Genomic DNA, 20,374 nt, shown 5'->3' with positions numbered 1-20,374 from the left:
GGATATGCAGCTACAACCCTAAATATTCTCTATGCCTATACACCACAAGACTCCAAAGCTAGATATTTTGGTGAACTACAGAGCTTTCATATTATTGTCTAAGAGCTTTCCAATAATACTCTTCTTTCTAGGTTTTCCATGCTTTTTCAGATGATTTTAATGGATGTTTCTAGGTTCCTTTTGGTTTATGGGGTTTTCCTAGTAGGTTTTGGAGCAGGTAAGAAGTTTCTCATATTAATATATATAATTAGAATAAATATTAATTTGAATTTAATGATATGGAAAGATGAAAAGGATAAGAAATGAATCAATCCTATGATTCTGGGGTTCCTCAAGCATCACTACCACTAGGCAGCCCACACCCCCATTTCTGAAAAAGCCACCATCATCTGAGCTAAATCTAGAGCTATTCAAACCTTTTCCAGTCCTGGGCTTTGTGTTTGGGGTGAACCAGGTTCTAATTCCCATATGTCAGCCTCACTTCAGTCCCTGGAAAAATCATGGAGCAGGTCCTCAAAGAATCAATCCTGAAGCACTTGCATGAGAGGAAAGTGATCAGGAACAGCCAGCATGGATTCACCAAGGGAAGGTCATGCCTGACTAATCTAATCGCCTTCTATGATGAGATTACTGGTTCTGTGGATGAAGGGAAAGCAATGGATGTATTGTTTCTTGACTTTAGCAAAGCTTTTGACACGGTCTCCCACAGTATTCTTGTCAGCAAGTTAAGGAAGTATGGGCTGGATGAATGCACTACAAGGTGGGTAGAAAGCTGGCTAGATTGTCGGGCTCAACGGGTAGTGATCAATGGCTCCATGTCTAGTTGGCAGCCGGTATCAAGTGGAGTGCCCCAAGGGTCGGTCCTGGGGCCAGTTTTGTTCAATATCTTCATAAATGATCTGGAGGATGGTGTGGATTGCACTCTCAGCAAATTTGCGGATGATACTAAACTGGGAGGAGTGGTAGATACGCTGGAGGGGAGGGATAGGATACAGAAGGACCTAGACAAATTGGAGGATTGGGCCAAAAGAAATCTGATGAGGTTCAATAAGGATAAGTGCAGGGTCCTGCACTTAGGACGGAAGAACCCAATGCACAGCTACAGACTAGGGACCGAATGGCTAGGCAGCAGTTCTGCGGAAAAGGACCTAGGGGTGACAGTGGACGAGAAGCTGGATATGAGTCAGCAGTGTGCCCTTGTTGCCAAGAAGGCCAATGGCATTTTGGGATGTATAAGTAGGGGCATAGCGAGCAGATCGAGGGACGTGATCGTTCCCCTCTATTCGACATTGGTGAGGCCTCATCTGGAGTACTGTGTCCAGTTTTGGGCCCCACACTTCAAGAAGGATGTGGATAAATTGGAGAGAGTCCAGCGAAGGGCAACAAAAATGATTAGGGGTCTGGAACATATGAGTTATGAGGAGAGGCTGAGGGAGCTGGGATTGTTTAGCCTGCAGAAGAGAAGAATGAGGGGGGATTTGATAGCTGTTTTCAACTACCTGAAAGGGGGTTCCAAAGAGGATGGCTCTAGACTGTTCTCAATGGTATCAGAAGACAGAACGAGGAGTAATGGTCTCAAGTTACAGTGGGGGAGGTTTAGATTGGATATTAGGAAAAACTTTTTCACTATGAGGGTGGTGAAACACTGGAATGCGTTACCTAGGGAGGTGGTAGAATCTCCTTCCTTAGAGGTTTTTAAGGTCAGGCTTGACAAAGCCCTGGCTGGGATGATTTAACTGGGAATTGGTCCTGCTTTGAGCAGGGGGTTGGACTAGATGACCTTCTGGGGTCCCTTCCAACCCTTATATTCTATGATTCTATGATTCTATGTCACTGAGATTGTGCAGTAAAAGGTGGGACATTACATTTCAAATGTGCAGTAAGAGCTCGGGAAATATGTGGAAGGAAAAGCAAGAACACACCATAAAGGACTAGCTAGATCAAGTCCTGGGTATTCATAATGGACTTTACCCAGGAACAGTAGAACCATTACATAGTTATGTGCAACATATGCCAACAAAGGGGTAACTAAATTCACGTTATCAGAAAATAATTTTGACAGAAATCAAGTCTAAATTTGTATGAAACTGAATGAATATTGTACTCAGTATCAGTAGCTCAGACAATGGAAATTCAGTGTTATCTTCTTGGTCAGTGCAGTGATTTTTCCCATCCCTTTCCTGGTGTCTGATACGGATTTTCTTTTACTCTGCAGCTCTTGCTTCTCTGATTGACTGTCCCCAGGACACACTGTGCAGCCCATTTCACAGCTTTCACACTGCAGTGTTTGAGCTCTTCAAGCTTACCTTAGGCCTCGGGGACCTTTCAGGGCATGAGGATTCCAAGTACCCTGAGGTTTTCATGCTTCTTCTCATCTGCTATGTGATGCTCACCTTTGTGCTCCTCTTAAACATGCTGATCGCGCTGATGGGGGAGACAGTCAGCGCAGTGTCCCAAGGAAGTGAGGAAATCTGGAAGCTCCAGGTGAGGCTTTTGCCTTTATCAATTCAAAATCAGTGACAAGATACTGTAATATGATCAGACATACACACTATTTTGTATACACTATTGTCTCATCTACCTGTCACTTCTGTCACACTTTTCTTCCACTTCCCAAGAACCTAAGAAAAATTAAATGTCTATTTTACATGGCTATTACAGGTAACAAAACTTTTAAATCAACAAATACCTGGAAATGGCTACATCATAGCCAGGTTCCAGAACGGTCTTAGAATGGAAGCTATACAGCATGACACTAGAGACACACAACACATCCATTTGGGCCCTTATTATCCAACCTGAATACAGAATAATTCCCTTTAATAGGCTAAATCTAAATGACTAGTGTATGCCCATAGGGTATCTATAGTAATCATTCATCTGCAAGGGCCTCAAGTGGTGACTAGATGTCACCATTTCTCCATGTGAAGTTGGCTGTGTAAGTATGACGTGCTTTTTAAAATGGTAGAAAGTCATACCAGAAAACACTTAAATTGTTTACATTTGTATGTGGGATTTTCAAAAGTTCTCAGACAATGGCCTAATACTGTTCCCACTGTAGATAAGTTCATGGAGGATTGGTCCATCAATGGGTATTAGGGAAGATGGTCAAGAACACAACCCCATGCTACGGGTGTCCCTAAACTTCCAGCTGCCAGAGGCTGGGACTGGATTACAGGGGATGGATCACTCAAAACTGCCCTGTCCTGTTCATTCTCCCTAAAGCACTGGCCATTGGCCACTGCTGGAAGACAGGATACTGGGCTAGATGGACCACTGGCCTGTCATAGTATGGCCGTTCCTACATTCAGTGGATATATTACCATTAACTTCAGTGGGTGCAAAGTTAAGAGCACCACCTCCTCCCAACTTTCAAACCTGCATCCTTTGAAAATGTTGTGCTGCTAGAATGATCTGCTGACAGCAAGAACATGCTGCAGTAGCAGCCACATGCTAGAGCATACCCTGAACGATTCACTGTTTGGCATCATGTTGATTATACATTGTAACTGTTTCCAGAAAGCCATGACCATACTGGATCTGGAAAGAAGTTTGCCAGTGTCCTAGAGAAAATGGCTCCAAAGAAAAAAATATTCACTCCAATACACTAGTTGGATATACCCCTGATAAAAAGGAAGATGAGAGAACTTGCTTATGGTGGGTACAGTGAGACCTCTAGAAATCAAAGTAACTACATATTTAATAAAAGCTTGATTAAGCTATTTTATTATGCCTAAATGTGACGGGCCCAAGCTCTCTGCTGTTCCCAGATACAGCTTATCATACATGCACACCTGAAGACCATTCAGGGCTTTAAGGGTCAGTGGGCCCTGCAGAGACAGTGGAGGTGAAGGTAATCCCTCCACCAAAGACACAAGAGGAGGGCAGCAGGCCACAGCACCAGGGCTGGGAGAGAGAGATTTGTGTTTACTTTTTTTGGAAGGCTCTTCGATACTAAGGAGATAGGCACCCCTGTGACAACAGATAGAGCTGGGGAGGGGGGTTGCATATAGCAGAAGGTCACATTAATGGTGGAATTCTCCATAGTTTCAGATAGTTTAGATATGCATCTTAAGTCTGCACCTTCTGAAGCACCCCATCACTAGAGTTATATGGAGTTTGGCTATGCTGAACCCAGCTTTTAGATGAATAAAAATAAACTTCAGATTTGTAAGCTTCCTCTTTATATAACAAGGAGTCCCGTGGCACCTTAAAGGCTAACAAATTTATTTGGCCATAACTTTCATGGGCTATAACCCACTTTTGCCAGATGCATGAAGTGCCCCTCTTTATAAGTTTGCTTAAAACGAACAGGGTGAATGAAGTGAACAAAATCCAATGGAGTAACACACTGATAAGCCTGAATGAAGATCCTGTTCCCCTTGCAAAGGAAAAGAAAAGAGGAAATGGATGAGACCTGATTTTTAGCTGTAGGATAACTTTACTGCCCTTAAACTTCAGTAATCATTCCTGTGGACCTATGACTAGAATTACATTAGCTACCATACCAACAACCTCCAAGACTAGCCTTGTGTTGAATAGAGGAGCTCTGTGGCTTTTAATTACACAGGGGCCAAATCTTGAAGACCTTGTTTATGCAAAACTCCCACTGACTTCAAAAGGAATTTGGAATCAGAACTGCAGGGCTGGGCCTATAGTAGTTAACATGATATTAAAAGACAGTGACAGTTATTTCTGCCCGATAAAGCACTTGTGTTCTGATGAGATGTAAAAACTGCAAGTTCTAAGTCACTTTGGGTAGTTCTTCTCTTAAAACGATAATATTTAATTACGTTGGATGAAAACCTGACCCCATTGAAGTCAATGGCAAATTTCCATTGACTTAAATGGAGACAGGATTTCACCCATGGTATGGGTTCTGTAGATGTTACAGAACTGCAGCGTTACAGGTTTATATGGTTGTTTTTGCCATGTTAAATAAAGTGCTGCCAATGAGAATAATGTCATTCTGTGTGGTGGTTAGAGCAGATATAATTTTGAAGATAAATGCAAAAGTTAAAAGAAATCCAAAATTTAAGTTCATTTGCAAACTTAGTTGGTTGTTGGATAGCATTTTGTTCTCCTGATCTTGTAATTACTTGTAACTGGATTTTTGTCAGTTTCACTGAAAACAAACCCAGACCTCTAACTGTAACTGATTCCTCCAAATTGCATCCAAACTAAACAGAGAAAATTGGCTTGTTCTTCTCATGCCCACAGTTTCACCTTCTCAATATTTCTTCTCCAGGGTCAAGGAGAGATGTGATGGGGAAAAGGGAACCTGAAGAAAGCAACACATCAGTAGAAGAATCAGATGTCTGAAGAGGTGTTGGTTTCTTTAAGTTCTTGTACGTGTATACTCTTTCACTGCAAGTCAGATTCCTTCTGCATTTGCTTTGAACTGTAAAGTAAATAAGAACAGATTTAATAATTTTATTAAGATAATGTTGAAGTAAAAAGAAAACGGTACAGAGTTTAAGCATAGAAGTTTCTGGTTATCAGGGAATAAGGTACAGATTATCAAGGGGTGCGAAATTTGGTTTAGGAACGGGTGGCGTATGGAACACATAACCTGCAATCTCCCCAGTTGGGGGTAAAATGTTAACGGGTCAAAGTACAGACATTGAGATATGGGGGTATGTTGTCCATTACTATATAGCTCTCTAAATAGATATACACATTTATGTGCTCTTCCTTTCTCTTGCAAATTATATAACATGTAAGTACAGCTAATTATAAACTTGACTATACAAATTTAGAGCCCTGCGCAGATACAAAATTTATATCCGTGGATGCAGATTCCTCTGGATATAAATCAGTATCCACAAAGCTGCAGGGCTCTACTGGAAATGACAGTGGTGAAAGCAGCAGCTTGTCAGGCTGCCACTCTCAGGAGCCAATGCCCCACACTGGTAGCTTCTCCTGCATGGCACTGCGCAGCAACTGATTTATATCCGCGGATATATATTTTGTATCCATGCAGGGCTCTATAAATCATACCCGCAGATATTGCATACCTGTACTGGCATAATATGTGTTAGCTTTTGGGGACTGTTTCTCAGGGAGTTGATAATAGATTCTGTCCAATGACCAAAACAACAGTGATTGCTGTAATTTTGGGGTATGGTAAAGATTAAGTTAAAACCTATTCAATAAAACCATATTTCTGTATCAGTGCTACAAACTGTGTGATGACTGAAAACTTAAATCGAACTCACTGCAGCCTGAGTACCCGTGTTAGAAGCTGTGACATTCTTTCTATCCCAGAGAAGTCCCACAGGCAGAAGACCGCTAGAGAGCATTCCACCAAGCAGTTGAGGAGCCTCCCAAGGGTCAGTTAGGATGTGGAGATGGGGAGCAAGCAGTGAAATCCAATAGAGACTTTTATGTCTCTTGTTTGGGCCAGGTAGGAAACCTCAAGGTCTAGGCCGTCTGTAGTTTTTGCACTGGAAGGTGAGGAAAACTCCTTGTGGGCAAAAATACTCAAGTTTATTTCCTGCTTTTAACCAGCATGTGTGATGTACAAAGCTCAAGAGAGAGCCTTCTAGTGTGGTTGATCTGGAGATAAATACCTAACCAGTAATGGAGACACGACCAATTTTTGGCAGACTTATGTTGGAAATAACTATGGAAACATGGTCTTAACTAACAAGCTGTTTACTTAGCATGTTTAACGAGTTATTACATACAGTAACTTCCTCAGTCCTTTTGCAGTAATGCCCTATTCTCATAAAGGGCTCCAAGTCCATGGTCTGTGAACACAGACAATACACTTAAAAACAATTATAATTAACTTTCATCTTAAGAACAATTATATTCAACAACAAACAAAAAAACTACACAGACTTCCTTGCCCCAGAGTCTTCAGGCTCATAATCATGTTCCAAAATGGGTTTTAACTTGGCTTCTTCTGGCTGTTTCTGTGCCTCCTCTCGCCTGCTCCCATCTCTCAAAAGTGGAACCAAGGTCTTCCAGTTTTTCCCTGAAACTTATAAGCAAAGTGGCTATTAATGTTTTTTTCCTATAGAAACAGACTAGAATATTCCTGGTTTCCAACACAGAGGAAAACTGATATAAATATAAAGCACAAGTGAAGATTTTATTCTTTTAAGAGTTTTATTCTTCTGTCAGTTTTCCATTCTTTTAAGGTGACAAGTGCATCCACTGATCTATGAACTGGGGTTCTTCTGCACTGGCTAGTGAGCTACTGAACTGTGGGGTTGGGGCATCAGAGAGTGGCTCCTATGATACACTGCTGCCATCTCTACCCAGCTCACCAAGGTGTGCCACTCATTACACACCATCCAAAAACATCCAGAGTGAGGAATTTGAGGGAGCTAGAGAATTCCAAAGAATAAAACTGCAAAATGAATACAGGGTTAGCTCATTTTAATCCTTTTGCCCACTGTGTTCATTTAACAGCAGTTCATGTAGCTATTGGAAGTCTCACTAAGAGATGTATAAACTTGCACTACATTACGCTGCCTTTATAACCAAATGTATAGTCTACTATCGTCAGAATATGGGAAGAACCAGAGTGTTTCCATGCATGGATTCCTCACCTCTGCTAGACTTAAAAGAAAAACTTGAGTTTCGCTTCAAGCCCACGCTGTATCCGGGCTCCTCGTTGATTATGCCCAGATTAGTGTTCCACGTGGACCAGTTCACCTCATCGACTCTGGAGAGAGAAAAAGAGTGATGTCATGTTGAAGGGGATCTAATTTATTCTCCAAAAAGGATCGAGAGTCTCAAGGACCTCATGCACAGTATAACTTTGTCACGCAACCAGTTCTCTGTGTGGACAAACTACTCATAGAGAATTCTTGTAGAATAGTAATTACTACTCTTGAAGTACTCAAGGTACACAGCAATAATCCTGGAATTTTTGTGAAGTAAAGTGTTGCAGAATGGTGCTGGCCTAATCCTTGTGGCTGATTAAAGCTCCTGTGGGTTTAATATTCTGTATTAAAGTCCCTAATATACCAAATAAAATTCTCCATCTACTGGATATTTGCAAAAGGCCACTCTCAGCCTGAGGACCGAGGCAACTGCCCACAAAGAATTCTGTAACGTTCACCTGAGGAGAAACCAGCCTGACTCAATTAAATGTATATCATACTATGCAGAGAAACACCAACGGATTCCATGGTCACACTCTGTCCTTGTGTCCCAAGGCAGAGGGTTGGCTGTGGGCTGGTGAATCCATGAGTATGCAGATCCACTAACCAATCACCACACAAGGAAGAGTTCCGGCTATCGCAGGCCTGCTGTGTAACAGTTCTGCCAACGCTTCACGGTTTGGCAGGGAATGCCATAGACGTCCCTGTTGCATAGGTCAGATACTCAATCTCTGCACTCCACTAGGATTCTCCCCACTGAGCAGTTTGCGTCACAGTGGCCCAAGAAGTAAAGCAACGTAGAATCAGATATCGAAAGAAAAAGGCTCAGTTGCAGTATCTGTTCATTATCCGTCAAATTATGATGCTGCTTTGAGTCTGACAGCAATGAGAGGACATAATGCTGCTATTTTAACATAGAAGGTCTGCTTGGCATTCTGGCCCTTCTCAGACCCAGCAGGCTGGACCAAGTCTATTGCGAATTGGACTAAGAACCTATTTCACTCAGGCCACTGAACAGCTATCACTTAGTGTAATTTTTGGTCATCCTAAGTTTAAGAGCTCTGCATCCCATTACCAGTTATTGAGCCATCCCAGCCTGTAGATATGTTTCTGCAAAAGATTGTCCATTTAAAATAAAACCAGGTTACCTGAAACACCATCTGTAATCGTCCTTGTCATCAGGCGTGGTTCCCACTAAGACTCGCTTCCCGGATCGGAATGAGCTTATCATGCAGTTCAGGTAGCTGTTTTCAATATTCAAGATGGTGATGGCTCTCTACCAATTGAAAAAAGCAAGGGGAGTGGGGAACAGCTAGCATTTAACTATATTTATACAAATGTTGAGTCCTTTCTTTATAAAACAAGAATCCCCGAACTTTCACCTGCATTGTCAGCCTAGGGCAATGATCACGCCAACCACAAACACAGGAAATTTCTCTAGAAGTGTGTCTTTTAAAACGATGGATGATTACTGTTATGTAGTTAGAACTACAGGGTTTCTTTTCGTACACAAAAGCTGACATGACATTGTCTGCAAACCTGGCAGAAGGCACTTGCTTTCATCCAATGCATAATCTCTATCTTTTCATATTCTGATCATGGTTTTCCAGTGTCAAGAGCCTAAATGCCTTCTGGTTTTTGACTTTGTTATTGTCTAATAATAAAAATATTTATTTTCTTAAACTGCAAACATCTGTGAAATATTCAGTGTATATTGATAACATCTGCTTAAACAGTGCATCATACACCAGATGAGGAAAGGGGCCAAGGACAGTCATACAGGCTTGTGCTCATGGGTAAGGAATCAGGAGATAGAAAGCCATGAAAATCTGCAAGTTTAGAAACATACCAATCCCTCCAGATTCCCCTTAAAGTGCTTATCCCCCAAGTTCTCTTTCTAGTTCCAACATAAAACCAGAACCCTTGGGGGATCGACAAACCTGGAGTTTCCAGATGCTCTTACTCTCTTGTGCGATTTTGTTCACAGTTTCCCCCATCAGCGCAATCAGCATGTTGAGCAGGAGAATGTAGGTGAGGATGATGTAGAGGACCAACAGGATGACAAAGACAGACTTAAACCTGTAGTTCTCAGTGAACTCTAGATCTCCCATGCCAATGGTGAACTTGAACAGCTCCAGGCAGGTGTAATACAGACTGTTGTATGACATGCGGCCACGCTTCAGCTGGACTGATCGGGTGCAGAGAGAGCTGTTATTTTCTTGTCCCTCATAGTCATCTTCAATCAGAGTCACCACAGCTGTTGCAGATGGGAGGAGCCATGTATACAAGAAAAAGTTACTCAGAGATCATGCTCATTTTGCAAACAATGAAAAACTTGCAAAGATGTATCTGATTAGACACAATATATTGACGGCCATCGACTGCAGGTGGAGTTGTGGGGAGTCAGAAGCTCTGAAAAATCAGTCCCCAGGATTCTAAAGTTGGGCACTCAACATGGAGGCATCCAAAATTAGAGATTTCTTGAAAATGTGGTGTCTCAGTTTCTCCATCTGTGAAATGGGAATAATGCTGCTTGGCCAGCCACTTTGAGATCTATGGGTAAAAAGCCCCATATAAATGCTAAGTAATAGTATTCTTTATTTTTTTATGTGGTAGAGATTTTGTACGGGGGCGTGATGTAGATTTCTTAGTTTCTAGTTGGTAAAGGGAATTCTAAATTAACTGAAAAGGTAATTTTTGCTAAATCTCATTGATTCTCTAAGAAAAAATAACTCCCAGGGTGACATTACCTGTGGAAAATCCCAAGAGAAATACTAGGTAGACAAACATGAAACGACATAAATCCCTCAGGATCATCTGCAACATGGAAACAGAACATTTTATAGGACTCTAACACAAACTGCAACCAAGAGTGGTGGAAGGTCCTGATTTGGCTCCAAGAAGGAACTATACAGTGTGAACTCACTGCCCTTGCCTTACACCATGACTGCATTTCCTAGTACTGGCTTTCAATATAGAGAACATTTCCTTTGCATTATTCATAAAACCTATTACATGCATATGCAATATACTTAATGCCAAATATATTTTCAACTTTTCATGTGTGAATCAAGCTAAGACAGTGTGGTTCTTTGTCCCCCTCTATAGGCTGCTTGGCTAGACCACATGAAGAGGTCAGACTTCTTTGTGGAGAAGGCCTGAAAATAATGGAGGAGAGGAGAGTTAACGGACATGAGCCTTTTCAGACTCACTGGAACAGTTAGTAGATTCCCCCCCCCGGTGAAAATAAAGCTGCTCTCCCTGGTTTAAACCATAAGGTTGAGTCGGTGGCTCTGTGAAAATTCAGCAGTGCTTGCCAGCTGCTCCCTAGACTGACCTTCTCAATCATGACAGAGTAAATTCCCATCTGCTGGAAGCCTCGGGTGTAGTACAGCATGTTAGTCCAGCCCAGTGCCAAGGAGAACACCATGGATGCCACATAAAGTTCCTGGCCACAGAAGTACAGCACCACTGAACTCAACAGTAACAACGAGTGGACAAAGCTGAAAGACAAGCATGGTCCAAGCAGAGTGCAGATCCTCCCAGTTAGGCAAGAAAGGAGGGATGAAGACATAAGCAGTGGGCTCAGGAACTCCCCAAAAGCCCATTAGAACCCACCTGGACAGGCATATCCTCCTAGGCCAACCTCCATCCCTTGAAAGATTCTTTCCTTTCATGCTTCACTTGTTTTCTGCACCCTCCTCAATTCCTCTCCCCTTGATAACTCCCAAGTTTCCCACATATCCCTGTTTCTCCAACCCCACTGCTGTTCTTCTGCCTTGCAGGGTGTCAGCAAGACAAGCCACAATTCTCTGTGTTGTCCTCGAGCGCTGCTCTCTCTGGTACTCCCTCTCTCTCACCACAGAACTGGCAGCAGTTCAGGAAGCTGCCCTGTGTAGCAGCCTTCCGACTGGAGAAGGCAGAGGGCTCCAATAGAGTAAAGCGGAAGGTACCATTGGGGACAAGAGAGGTTTCAGCTTGGCCCAGTGCCCAGGGCATTGGACTGCAAGTCAAGAGTCCTGGGATCTATTCCTGGCTCTGCTGCGGGACCCAGTCAGTAAACCTCTCAGCACCTCACGTTCCCCACCTGTAAATGAGGGTTATGACCTGGCGCCACCTGTGTAAAGTGCTAGGAGAACTGGGGGATGAAAAGCACTGTGCTTATTTCAAAGCCTGTACATGAGCTGCCTGGCTCAAGCCAAGGCCATGAGTCCCTCAGGCTCCTAAATGCCACATTCAAAGGCAAATAAAGAAGTTGCTGAGAAGCTTACAAAAGAACCTCACTGTAACTGTCAGCTAGCAGAGTCTTCAATGAGGGCCGCCTCTGCAGGAAATACTGTATCTGCAAAAAAGGGAGAAGAAAAGTCAGTTTCAGGCTGGCAAGTAGATTTCCACTGCGAATCTGCCCGGGGGACCCATCACTCTGTATCTAAGTGCTGACTGTTATCTGGATCACACTTGTTGGAAATGCTGCTGCAACCATTGCCCCTGTAAGTGCTCGGGAGGTCTGCTGAGCCAGGGCCAAGCTGGGAAAAGGAAAACAGCTCACCCTAAGTTAGCTCACCACAAGGACCTCTCAAAAGAAACACACATTCCAGTAAGCATGAGCTTCAATTAGGGTTATCCCCTCAGTGTAGCACTACTCTGGAGCTTGCAGCTTGGGTGGAAGACAGCAGCCCATTTGCTCACTGGTTTGAGCAACTGTGATCACATTGTATTTGCTGTGCGTTCTTTACATTGGCCACCACACAGTAACAGTTTGTGTTTAAAATAGCACTGATGATCTCTAAAGTCCTTAATGGTGCAGGCCCTGGCTATATTCAGTACCCCGTTAAACCTTGTCTCGGCTAGTTTCTGTGCTCAGGCACTCCTAGACTTTGTAGGGCCTTCCTTCTCACACAGTAGCATGACAGGCAACTGCACCTTAGCTTTGTAGGTTTCAGAGTAGCAGCCGTGTTGCAGCCTGTAGCTGCAAAAAGAAAAAGATCACTTGTGGCACCTTTGAGACTAACTAAATTTGTTAGTCTCTAAGGTGCCACAAGTACTCCTTTTCTTTTAGCTTTGTAGCTCAGAAACCTGACAGCTCCTGGCCATGCCATTGAAAACTATCTGCAGCTTTCGAGTGAGGGATGGACTCGAATAGCAAGTAGCCCAAATCAAGGGGGGCACCTATTTTTGGCTCCCACCTATCCACATGGCTCTAAAGAGACATTTCAAAGCTCTTACCCCTCTGAAAAAGAAATAGAGACCTCCCAGCACACTCAGGATCTCTCCGGTGACTCGAAAACACTCCTCAGTGGTGTATTCAAATTTGAAGGGAGGCTGCATAACACAGGAGCAAAGGGTCAGCACAGCTGAAGATGGAAAAGGACCTGTCTGCTGAGCAGTTGAAGGTGCTTGGCTTCCCCTAGGATTGGTCCCTAAAAGCACTGCTTCCTCCATTCTCCAAGGAGGGGCTGGAGGAGGAATCCTTCCTCTACGCCCTTTCTCTTCCTCACTCAGGAAAGAAGGAAGAACCTTTTAAGCTCTGGCACCATGAACATGGCAGGCATGCCTGGGAATTCATCTCTGGGGTGGTCACACTGATGAGCATGACCAGTGAAGTACCTTTCCATGTTTCTCCACAGGTCTGAAGTAGGCGGCAATGGTGAGGATGATAACGTGCATGGCATAAACAAAGAAGTTGAAGTAAAATAGGCGTTTGACGAATCGGTCCCACTTGTCCTGCAGCAGCCTGTTCAGGGGCTCTACCAGCAGCATCTCATGGCGATTCTGCGAGGGGGACGAGAGAGAGAAGAAATGCGAGTCCCAAAGAAGCCAATACACACATAAGATGAGAGAGCACCTGCCAAAGGGCTTTGCAAACAGTAAATGAAACCTCATTGACCACATTCTCCAATCCCCAGAAGGCAGGGAAGTGTCATTATCCCTGTTTCACAGATAGGGAAACTAAAGTAGAATGATTTGTCCAGGGTTGCACAGTGAATTAGGAGCAGAGCTGAGAACAGAAGCCAGGAGGCCTGTCTCCCAGTCCCCTGCTCTAACTATAAAATGTTTCTCTCAGGAACCCAAAAGAGTGCCAGGGAATGACATACAACACAGGGGCTTGCTGTATGGCATGACCGTACCCTTACTTGTCTGAGCAAGCACTCCTGTGAACAGTACTGCTGGCTTCAAGCCGAAGGGGAATGTTTGCAATAAAGAGTCCTGGGATTAGCTTCCACAGTCAGGTGGGCAAAAGGAATGTCAGTGCATAGACTCGTGCCAAGAACAAAATTACATCTCTGCACTGTTCCTGATCACTATTTACTTGTAACTAAGGATGCAAACCTTCAGAGACATGCACTATACAGAACGCAGCTGACCACTGAACCCAGTAAGAACGTGTAGAGGAGGTTTCATACTCACTGGTGTTTTGCTGCTATACGCAATGATCTCAAGCACTGAGTTTTTCTCACATGTGTCTATGGAGGACAGGTCATAAAGAGATGAGTGGACGGGTCCATAGGCCCATTCGGTGAACTTCCTAGACAGATGCCTACACTCAGGCTCTTTGATCTCTCGTCTAAGGATATAGGCGAAAATCTAATCATAAAAGAATAATATGTGACCAACATTTCAGCTGTGGTAGATTTTTTGTTACTCAGTTTCTCAATAACACAGGAGGTCAGATTCCTCCCTGGCTTAACTGCACTGATATCAAGCCATTGGGATACTGTACAGCTCACAGCTTGCACTATCCAAAAGCCAGTGATCTCATTGGGTTCTGGAGAATGGGCAATATGAATGTGGCAAATGGGCTAATGCAGTAACACAAAGAAGTGTCTCTGATCTCTTCCAGTTAGGATTTGGGACTATCTTTGACCTCTGAAACCTAAAACAGACATCTAGAGGCACCTGTTTCATATCCCTTTGAGGTCACTGTCTTGGTGAATGGGAAATGTTTTGGAATTGGCCATGTTAGCCAATCAAAGATGCGCTTCCTACTCCACCTGAGATAGCAGCCAGGGCACTTTTACTGTTTCCATCTAGGCTGACATACATGTAGTGGTACTACACGACTCCCTCTGGATACATGATCTAGACTATGCCAAAGCTTTGCTTTTTAAACTCCAGTGTTAAGTCCTGCAAAGTTTTCCACCATCTCGGTCTGCGAGGCCCAGGCAGCAAGTAATGACATGGACCCAGTGTAAATTATTTGATTATACTGTGTGTCATTTGAAAGGGTAACAGGTATGTGTCCACCTACCCCTATCTTCCCTTTCTTTGCAGCCAGGGTTAAAGGAGTCAGTCCCTTCTTGTTAGTGATCTCTTCCAGCTTCAGCATCGGGTTAATTTTGGCACCAACGATCAAAATGTTGTTATACACCTTTGTTACAAACTTGGTGTTATCTTTGGTGTTATCTGCAATCTCCACAAGGGCGTGCAGAACTGTATTGCCCATAGAGTCCTGGCCAGCTATATTGGCTGGATGATACGGATTCTCCAGGAGGAATTTCACAATGCCTAGCTGGTTGGTGCAGGCAGCCAGGGAAAGAGGCAGTTCACCTAATGGCAAGCAACATGAACCACTGGTCAGAAAACTCACCATATGTACAAAAGTCACCTTTATGAGCCTAAAAGCGAAGGAGAATGTACAAGTCTCCACCTCCCACCATGACCAGACAGGGGTGAGCAGTTCTCCATCAAATACTGTACCAAATCATAGTCTCATTGTAAAAATTGTATTTCCCTATAGGACTTAAGCACTGCATAAAACTTGTGCAGGCCCTCTAAACATGGATGAATGTCACTCACTAGGGAACATGTTCATACCTTGCTAATCAATATAGACTGGGGTTATCTGGACCCAGCATACGAAGAGTTGAAAAAAAAAGAATTCTCGAATTAGAAATGCACACTGAATGGTCCCTATGTATTTTGGTTAAAAGGACTGAATGTCTTAAGGGAGTTTTACACACACACACACACACACACACACACAAAAAGACTTCTTGTGTTGGGACCTCACACACTAAGTTTTAGGCAGAAAAAAAAAGTGCTTGGATTATAATATCCTCTTCCCACTGAAAACAGATGGCTATAGAAATATTGAGTGCAGGGCTAGAAGGTGCCTTTAATAATGATACAACCCATCAAGAGATACAGAGGTAGTTCAGAAGACAAATGAGGTTAGGTACCCATCTTGCACTGAATATCAATGGGAAATGCATGCCTAACTGCCTTAGCTCCTTTGTAATCCCAGTCCCCATTAGGGAAATACTAGGGAAGGTTGGATTAGCCCCCTTGCTATTTGTGGGTCATCCGGTCCCCCATAATCAGGAGTATTTGAACAGCTCACATTTGGGACAACTCTCTTGGTTACTTGATCAGTGACTGAAATCATGTATCATGCTCCTTGTTTTCCCTACCAAAATAAAAGCCCGGTTTCCCTTTGATTTTTCTGAAGAACTCTCCGTGGGCTCTTGCATGAACATCTGCTCCATTTTGGACCAAGAGCTTCACCAAGTACATATTCCTCCTCTCGATGGCAATGTGGAGAGCAGTCTGACCTAGGGAAACACGCATCAGACCATGAAAATCTCACATCACATAACACAGAGAAACAGCTGCCAGACACTACAGGCTCTTCCTTCAGAGGTTAATGCAATGCTGGTGAAAAGGGACAAACTGAACAGCACTGGAGACTGAAGTGCTCTATTTATCAACAGAATGGAGCCCACAGAGGCAGCAAACACAGGCTTCCTTGCTCCCCTGCCAATGTGCTCCCAACCCTATTCCAGCAACGTGCAGCTAGAAAGGGAAGAAAATTAGACCACATTAACCAAACATGTCACTGGCATAAATAGCAGGTGTGATCCAGGTATTTCAGGAACACAAGTGCTGACTAATCGTCAGGCTCTCTGGCACTTTGTGGTTCTGCTTTCCTAGAACCAGAGCTTCATTCTTGGTCACATACAGAGAAACGTCTAAAGGGCTCAGGGGTCCTGTGTAACCAATCTTCAGTCTTTCTATACAGACTTAGGCTCAGGCAAGGCCAGACATTCTTCCAGCTGCCTCTCTTACCCTTGTAGTAGTTGTCAATATATTCTGCATTAACTAACTCTTTCAGATTGCCTGTCTTCTCCGCAATTTCCAGAAGCAGGGGAATCGTATCATTCTTCCCATCATGCAGATTCAGCATGGCTTTCAATAAGCAGGTTTTCCCAGTTTCCGGCTCTGTAACACAAAGGGTTACAGCTATAAAAGGGGGCATTACAAACCTGCCCTCTGACACCTAGGCATGCAGTAATAACAAGGGATCTGGGATCTTCTGAATGGATGGAAGAACCTACGGACATTTAGGGTTTCACAAATAACCTCTCAAACTTTTCTGAAATTTCCAGCATCTTTATAGAGAATTGCCCAGTCTATGGGAAACTCCTGCATGACACAGAACCCCCTGCGATGTCTTACCATGTATTTAAGTTAACACCATGCTGATCTTTTAACCTCAGCAGCGCTGCTGGAAGAGGGAATTGGCATTTGGATGCATCTGACACTACTGGGTACCTTTGAACTCATTGTCTGTGAGATGCTTCCGGGTCTCATGGAGATAGATCAGCAGGTCATTCAGATCACTTGTGTCACCTTGGGCTACAGCATCAAAGATCCTTCTGCGATCATAGAACTTGAAAGCTTTTTCTGAGCAGCTTGCAATGGAATTGGTAGATAGGAGCCTAACAAAGATAAATTTAGTTACTGAAACGTAAGGATTAAGCAAGTCTCTTAAAAACCACCAATTATACTTCCATTACTGGCTTTCAGTGGCACACACATTAGTGAATATTACATATATGAATTGTACAGTCTATAAGATCATAAATGTTTAGACAAACAGATGTACTGGTGAAATTATGTTTTTACTGGTGAAAAGTTAAGAACAAGAACTCAAATCCAGTTAAGCAACTAAGTCTAACATCTGATCACGCTCCTGGGAGCTAAGAACTCCCAAGTTCTAACCCCAGCTCTACCATGGATTCACTGTATAGCTTTGGGTAAATGATTCAGGGCAACATTTTCAAAGGTGCCCACTAATTTTGAGAAAGACACCAAAGGGTTTGATTTCTGGAGGCACTGAGTTCACTCCTATTGATTCATTTGGAGAGTAGATTGTATTCAGAGATACAACTCCAGGATGGGCAATAGTCATTAAATGTACCATAGTATTTGGGATACTTCCCATTCTTTAAAGCGTAGGAAATACTGAAATATCTGCTGTAAAAGCAAATACTTTGGTGCAATGGGTAAATGCTGAGTTATGCAGCCCAACCCCTGTCATAATATATATCCAATATATCAGGAACTTACTTGGCAAACTGATTGTGTATTTTTGCCCTTTCCATATTGATATTAAACTTGATGACGGGAGCAGAAACCAGGTGGTCCATCTGGTACAAGGAGTCCATGGGCGCCATGTTCTTATCGCTGTCCCCCATCCCAAAGCGGCCTCGTCTAGCAAAGATGTTGCTTTTGGGCAGCTGCTGTACCTTGGTGCTCTGGCTACCCTGAAGGCTGTCAGGGGTTCCCAGAAAGGAATTCTCACCATCTGTGTGCTCGTCCGTGACTTCAGAGTCCTCCACATCAGAACTGCCAAGTTTCCTCATCTTTCCAAGGATGGATGACATGGCCAGCAGGCTGCAGGGAACCCAGTGACATTAATACTGCCACCTGATAAACTATGTGGGAGCTTAGTCTGGCTTCGGTTAGGACTCTTCACCAGTAACAGTTAGAAAGGGAGTTGCTTTCTTTTTCTTTTAAGTGAAGGTGCTGGTTGCCATTCTGTATTACCTGGGAAGGTACAGTAGCAATATACACTTTCTACTCACTGCTCCTCTCAGCCTCATTCCTGATCTGGAGAGACCAACCACTGCTTTGGGTTAAGAGAGGAATTCAGCCGGTCTGCTGATATGATCAATAAGGGGGTCAATTGGTGCCAATCGTGGTCATGGTTCTTGTGATGTGGTCACTTGTTCACTAAGGCTGGGGCTGTATCTTTTCTGTTCTATTCATTGACCTCATCACCTCCAACTCGTTTCATACAAGCCCATCAAACAGCTATCAGATGGTACATTGCTCAACCACCACCACCGTTCTGGTGATAAACACTGATTTAGTATTCTGCTTCACAGACAGACCAAGCCTCTTCTGGCTTGCAAAGCTCTGACTTACAGTAAAAGAATCAAGAGTAAGGTCTTGAAGGAAATTCAACAACAGAGATTCTCCCCCCACCCCACTAGCCAGAACCTGGCATACACTGGGAAATAGTGTGGCAGACTTATAGAGTGTTACAAAGCCAGGAGCAAATAAAAATATATACATGCTAGGAGGGAAAGAGAGTAGGGCCAATATCAGGTCCTTTTGCATGCTGGGGAGGAAGAGGAAACCAAGACACATGTAGCTCTTGTAAGGCTTACGGAAAGGTACAAATTGCTACACAGGCACATTGATCTGGTATGGTCCTGGTATCCTGTCTTGGAAGACGCCAATATCTAAAATGAAAACCTCACTAACAAGGTAGTATCTGGTACTGTGAAGAGAAATTTTCTTCTTCATCCCTGCAGCAATCCACTGATGCCCTGAAGCATAAGGTTTCACTGTTCATGTCTTCATCTATATATATTTTTTACTTTGTTCATGAAAGAATTTTTACAATATCTTACTATGAACATGAAGAGGAGAAACCTAACACGAAGGATCTCGTCTTCACCAGCCATGAAGCCATCCTCAGCAAACAGGCTACTCCCCACCAGGTGAAGCACTGAACTATTTAGAAATTGACTCATAGCTCACACTGTCCTGTCCTTTAGCATTTTGTTAGGCAGGCAGCTTGAGTCTTCTGCATGCTTCAACGTAACTATTCACTCGAATAGCTCCTAACCTGAAGGAAATATCCTCAGTATGTGAAATCAGTGCACAGCAACATTCCCTCTGGGATGATCCAGCAAAGAAGAGGCTGCAGCACTGATTAATAAACCAACTGATATGGAAAATCATTTTTACTACTTCTGCAGAATCACGCCAGTTTCAATTATTTTGGTAATATATTTCAAAATAGCTGTCAGCAAGTATGCCTGTAACAATACAGACACACCCAAAAATTCCCCTGGGAGTAGAGAGTTAAAGAAACCCGTATGACAACCCAGCTCCTCTTTCTCTGTCCCCTTCTCCCCCCTCAGAGCCCAGCCGTGGGGCCAGAAACCCACAACCCCTCCCCAGAGCCCACCTGCGGGGCCCTCCCGGCCCAAGTAGCCACATCCCCTCCCCCCCACAGAGCCCCATCCCCCACCCCGAGCCCAGGGATCCAGAGGGAGAAACAGCCTGATGTTTGGTCCCAGGCTTGCACAGAGTTTCCTGCACACGGCCCTCTCCTTCCCTCAGGGCATGCAGGGAACTGCCGCTGCCAGAAACCCTCTAACTCCCTCTTCCTCCCTCCAGCAGTGTCTTCTATGTGCAAGCTGGGCTCTGCTGAGTCCAGTGGCCCCTAATGGCAGCTAGCAGTACTGCAGTCCATTTTGGTGGGGGATAGAAAATTCTGCACGCGTGTTCAATTTCTGCAAAATTCTTCACTGCACAGTGGTGGAGAATTCCCCCAGGAGTGAAATTTTACACAGGATCATAGGAGCAAACTACATCACCTCAGATTATCATAGATCCCTGGCAAGGAGAAAACAACTCACACCTCTTTGCACATGAATGATTAAAGCTCAAAGTAA

At 43.7% G+C, this 20,374-nt stretch overlaps 1 protein-coding gene across 1 annotated transcript; it reads right to left on the bottom strand.

Annotated features, from left to right (window-relative positions):
* Positions 1 to 3,698: 3,698 nt before the first annotated feature.
* TRPV1 (transient receptor potential cation channel subfamily V member 1) lies at positions 3,699 to 19,852 on the bottom strand. Its single transcript, XM_048823503.2, has 15 exons — positions 17,970 to 19,852; positions 17,172 to 17,338; positions 16,686 to 16,838; positions 16,031 to 16,171; positions 14,869 to 15,167; positions 14,028 to 14,204; positions 13,227 to 13,391; positions 12,846 to 12,941; positions 11,891 to 11,961; positions 10,957 to 11,122; positions 10,370 to 10,436; positions 9,560 to 9,876; positions 8,768 to 8,895; positions 7,563 to 7,678; positions 3,699 to 6,988 (listed from the first exon to the last, which is right to left on the bottom strand). The coding sequence occupies exons 1-15, from the start codon at positions 18,284 to 18,286 to the stop codon at positions 6,837 to 6,839; spliced, it is 2,532 nt and encodes an 843-aa protein (XP_048679460.1). The 5' UTR covers positions 18,287 to 19,852; the 3' UTR covers positions 3,699 to 6,836.
* Positions 19,853 to 20,374: the final 522 nt, after the last annotated feature.

Source organism: Caretta caretta, chromosome 17 (assembly GCF_965140235.1).
Source record: "Caretta caretta isolate rCarCar2 chromosome 17, rCarCar1.hap1, whole genome shotgun sequence".
NCBI lineage: Eukaryota > Metazoa > Chordata > Testudines > Cheloniidae > Caretta > Caretta caretta.
Note: the sequence above shows the minus strand (reverse complement) of the source record. Positions and strands in the feature narration are given on the sequence as shown.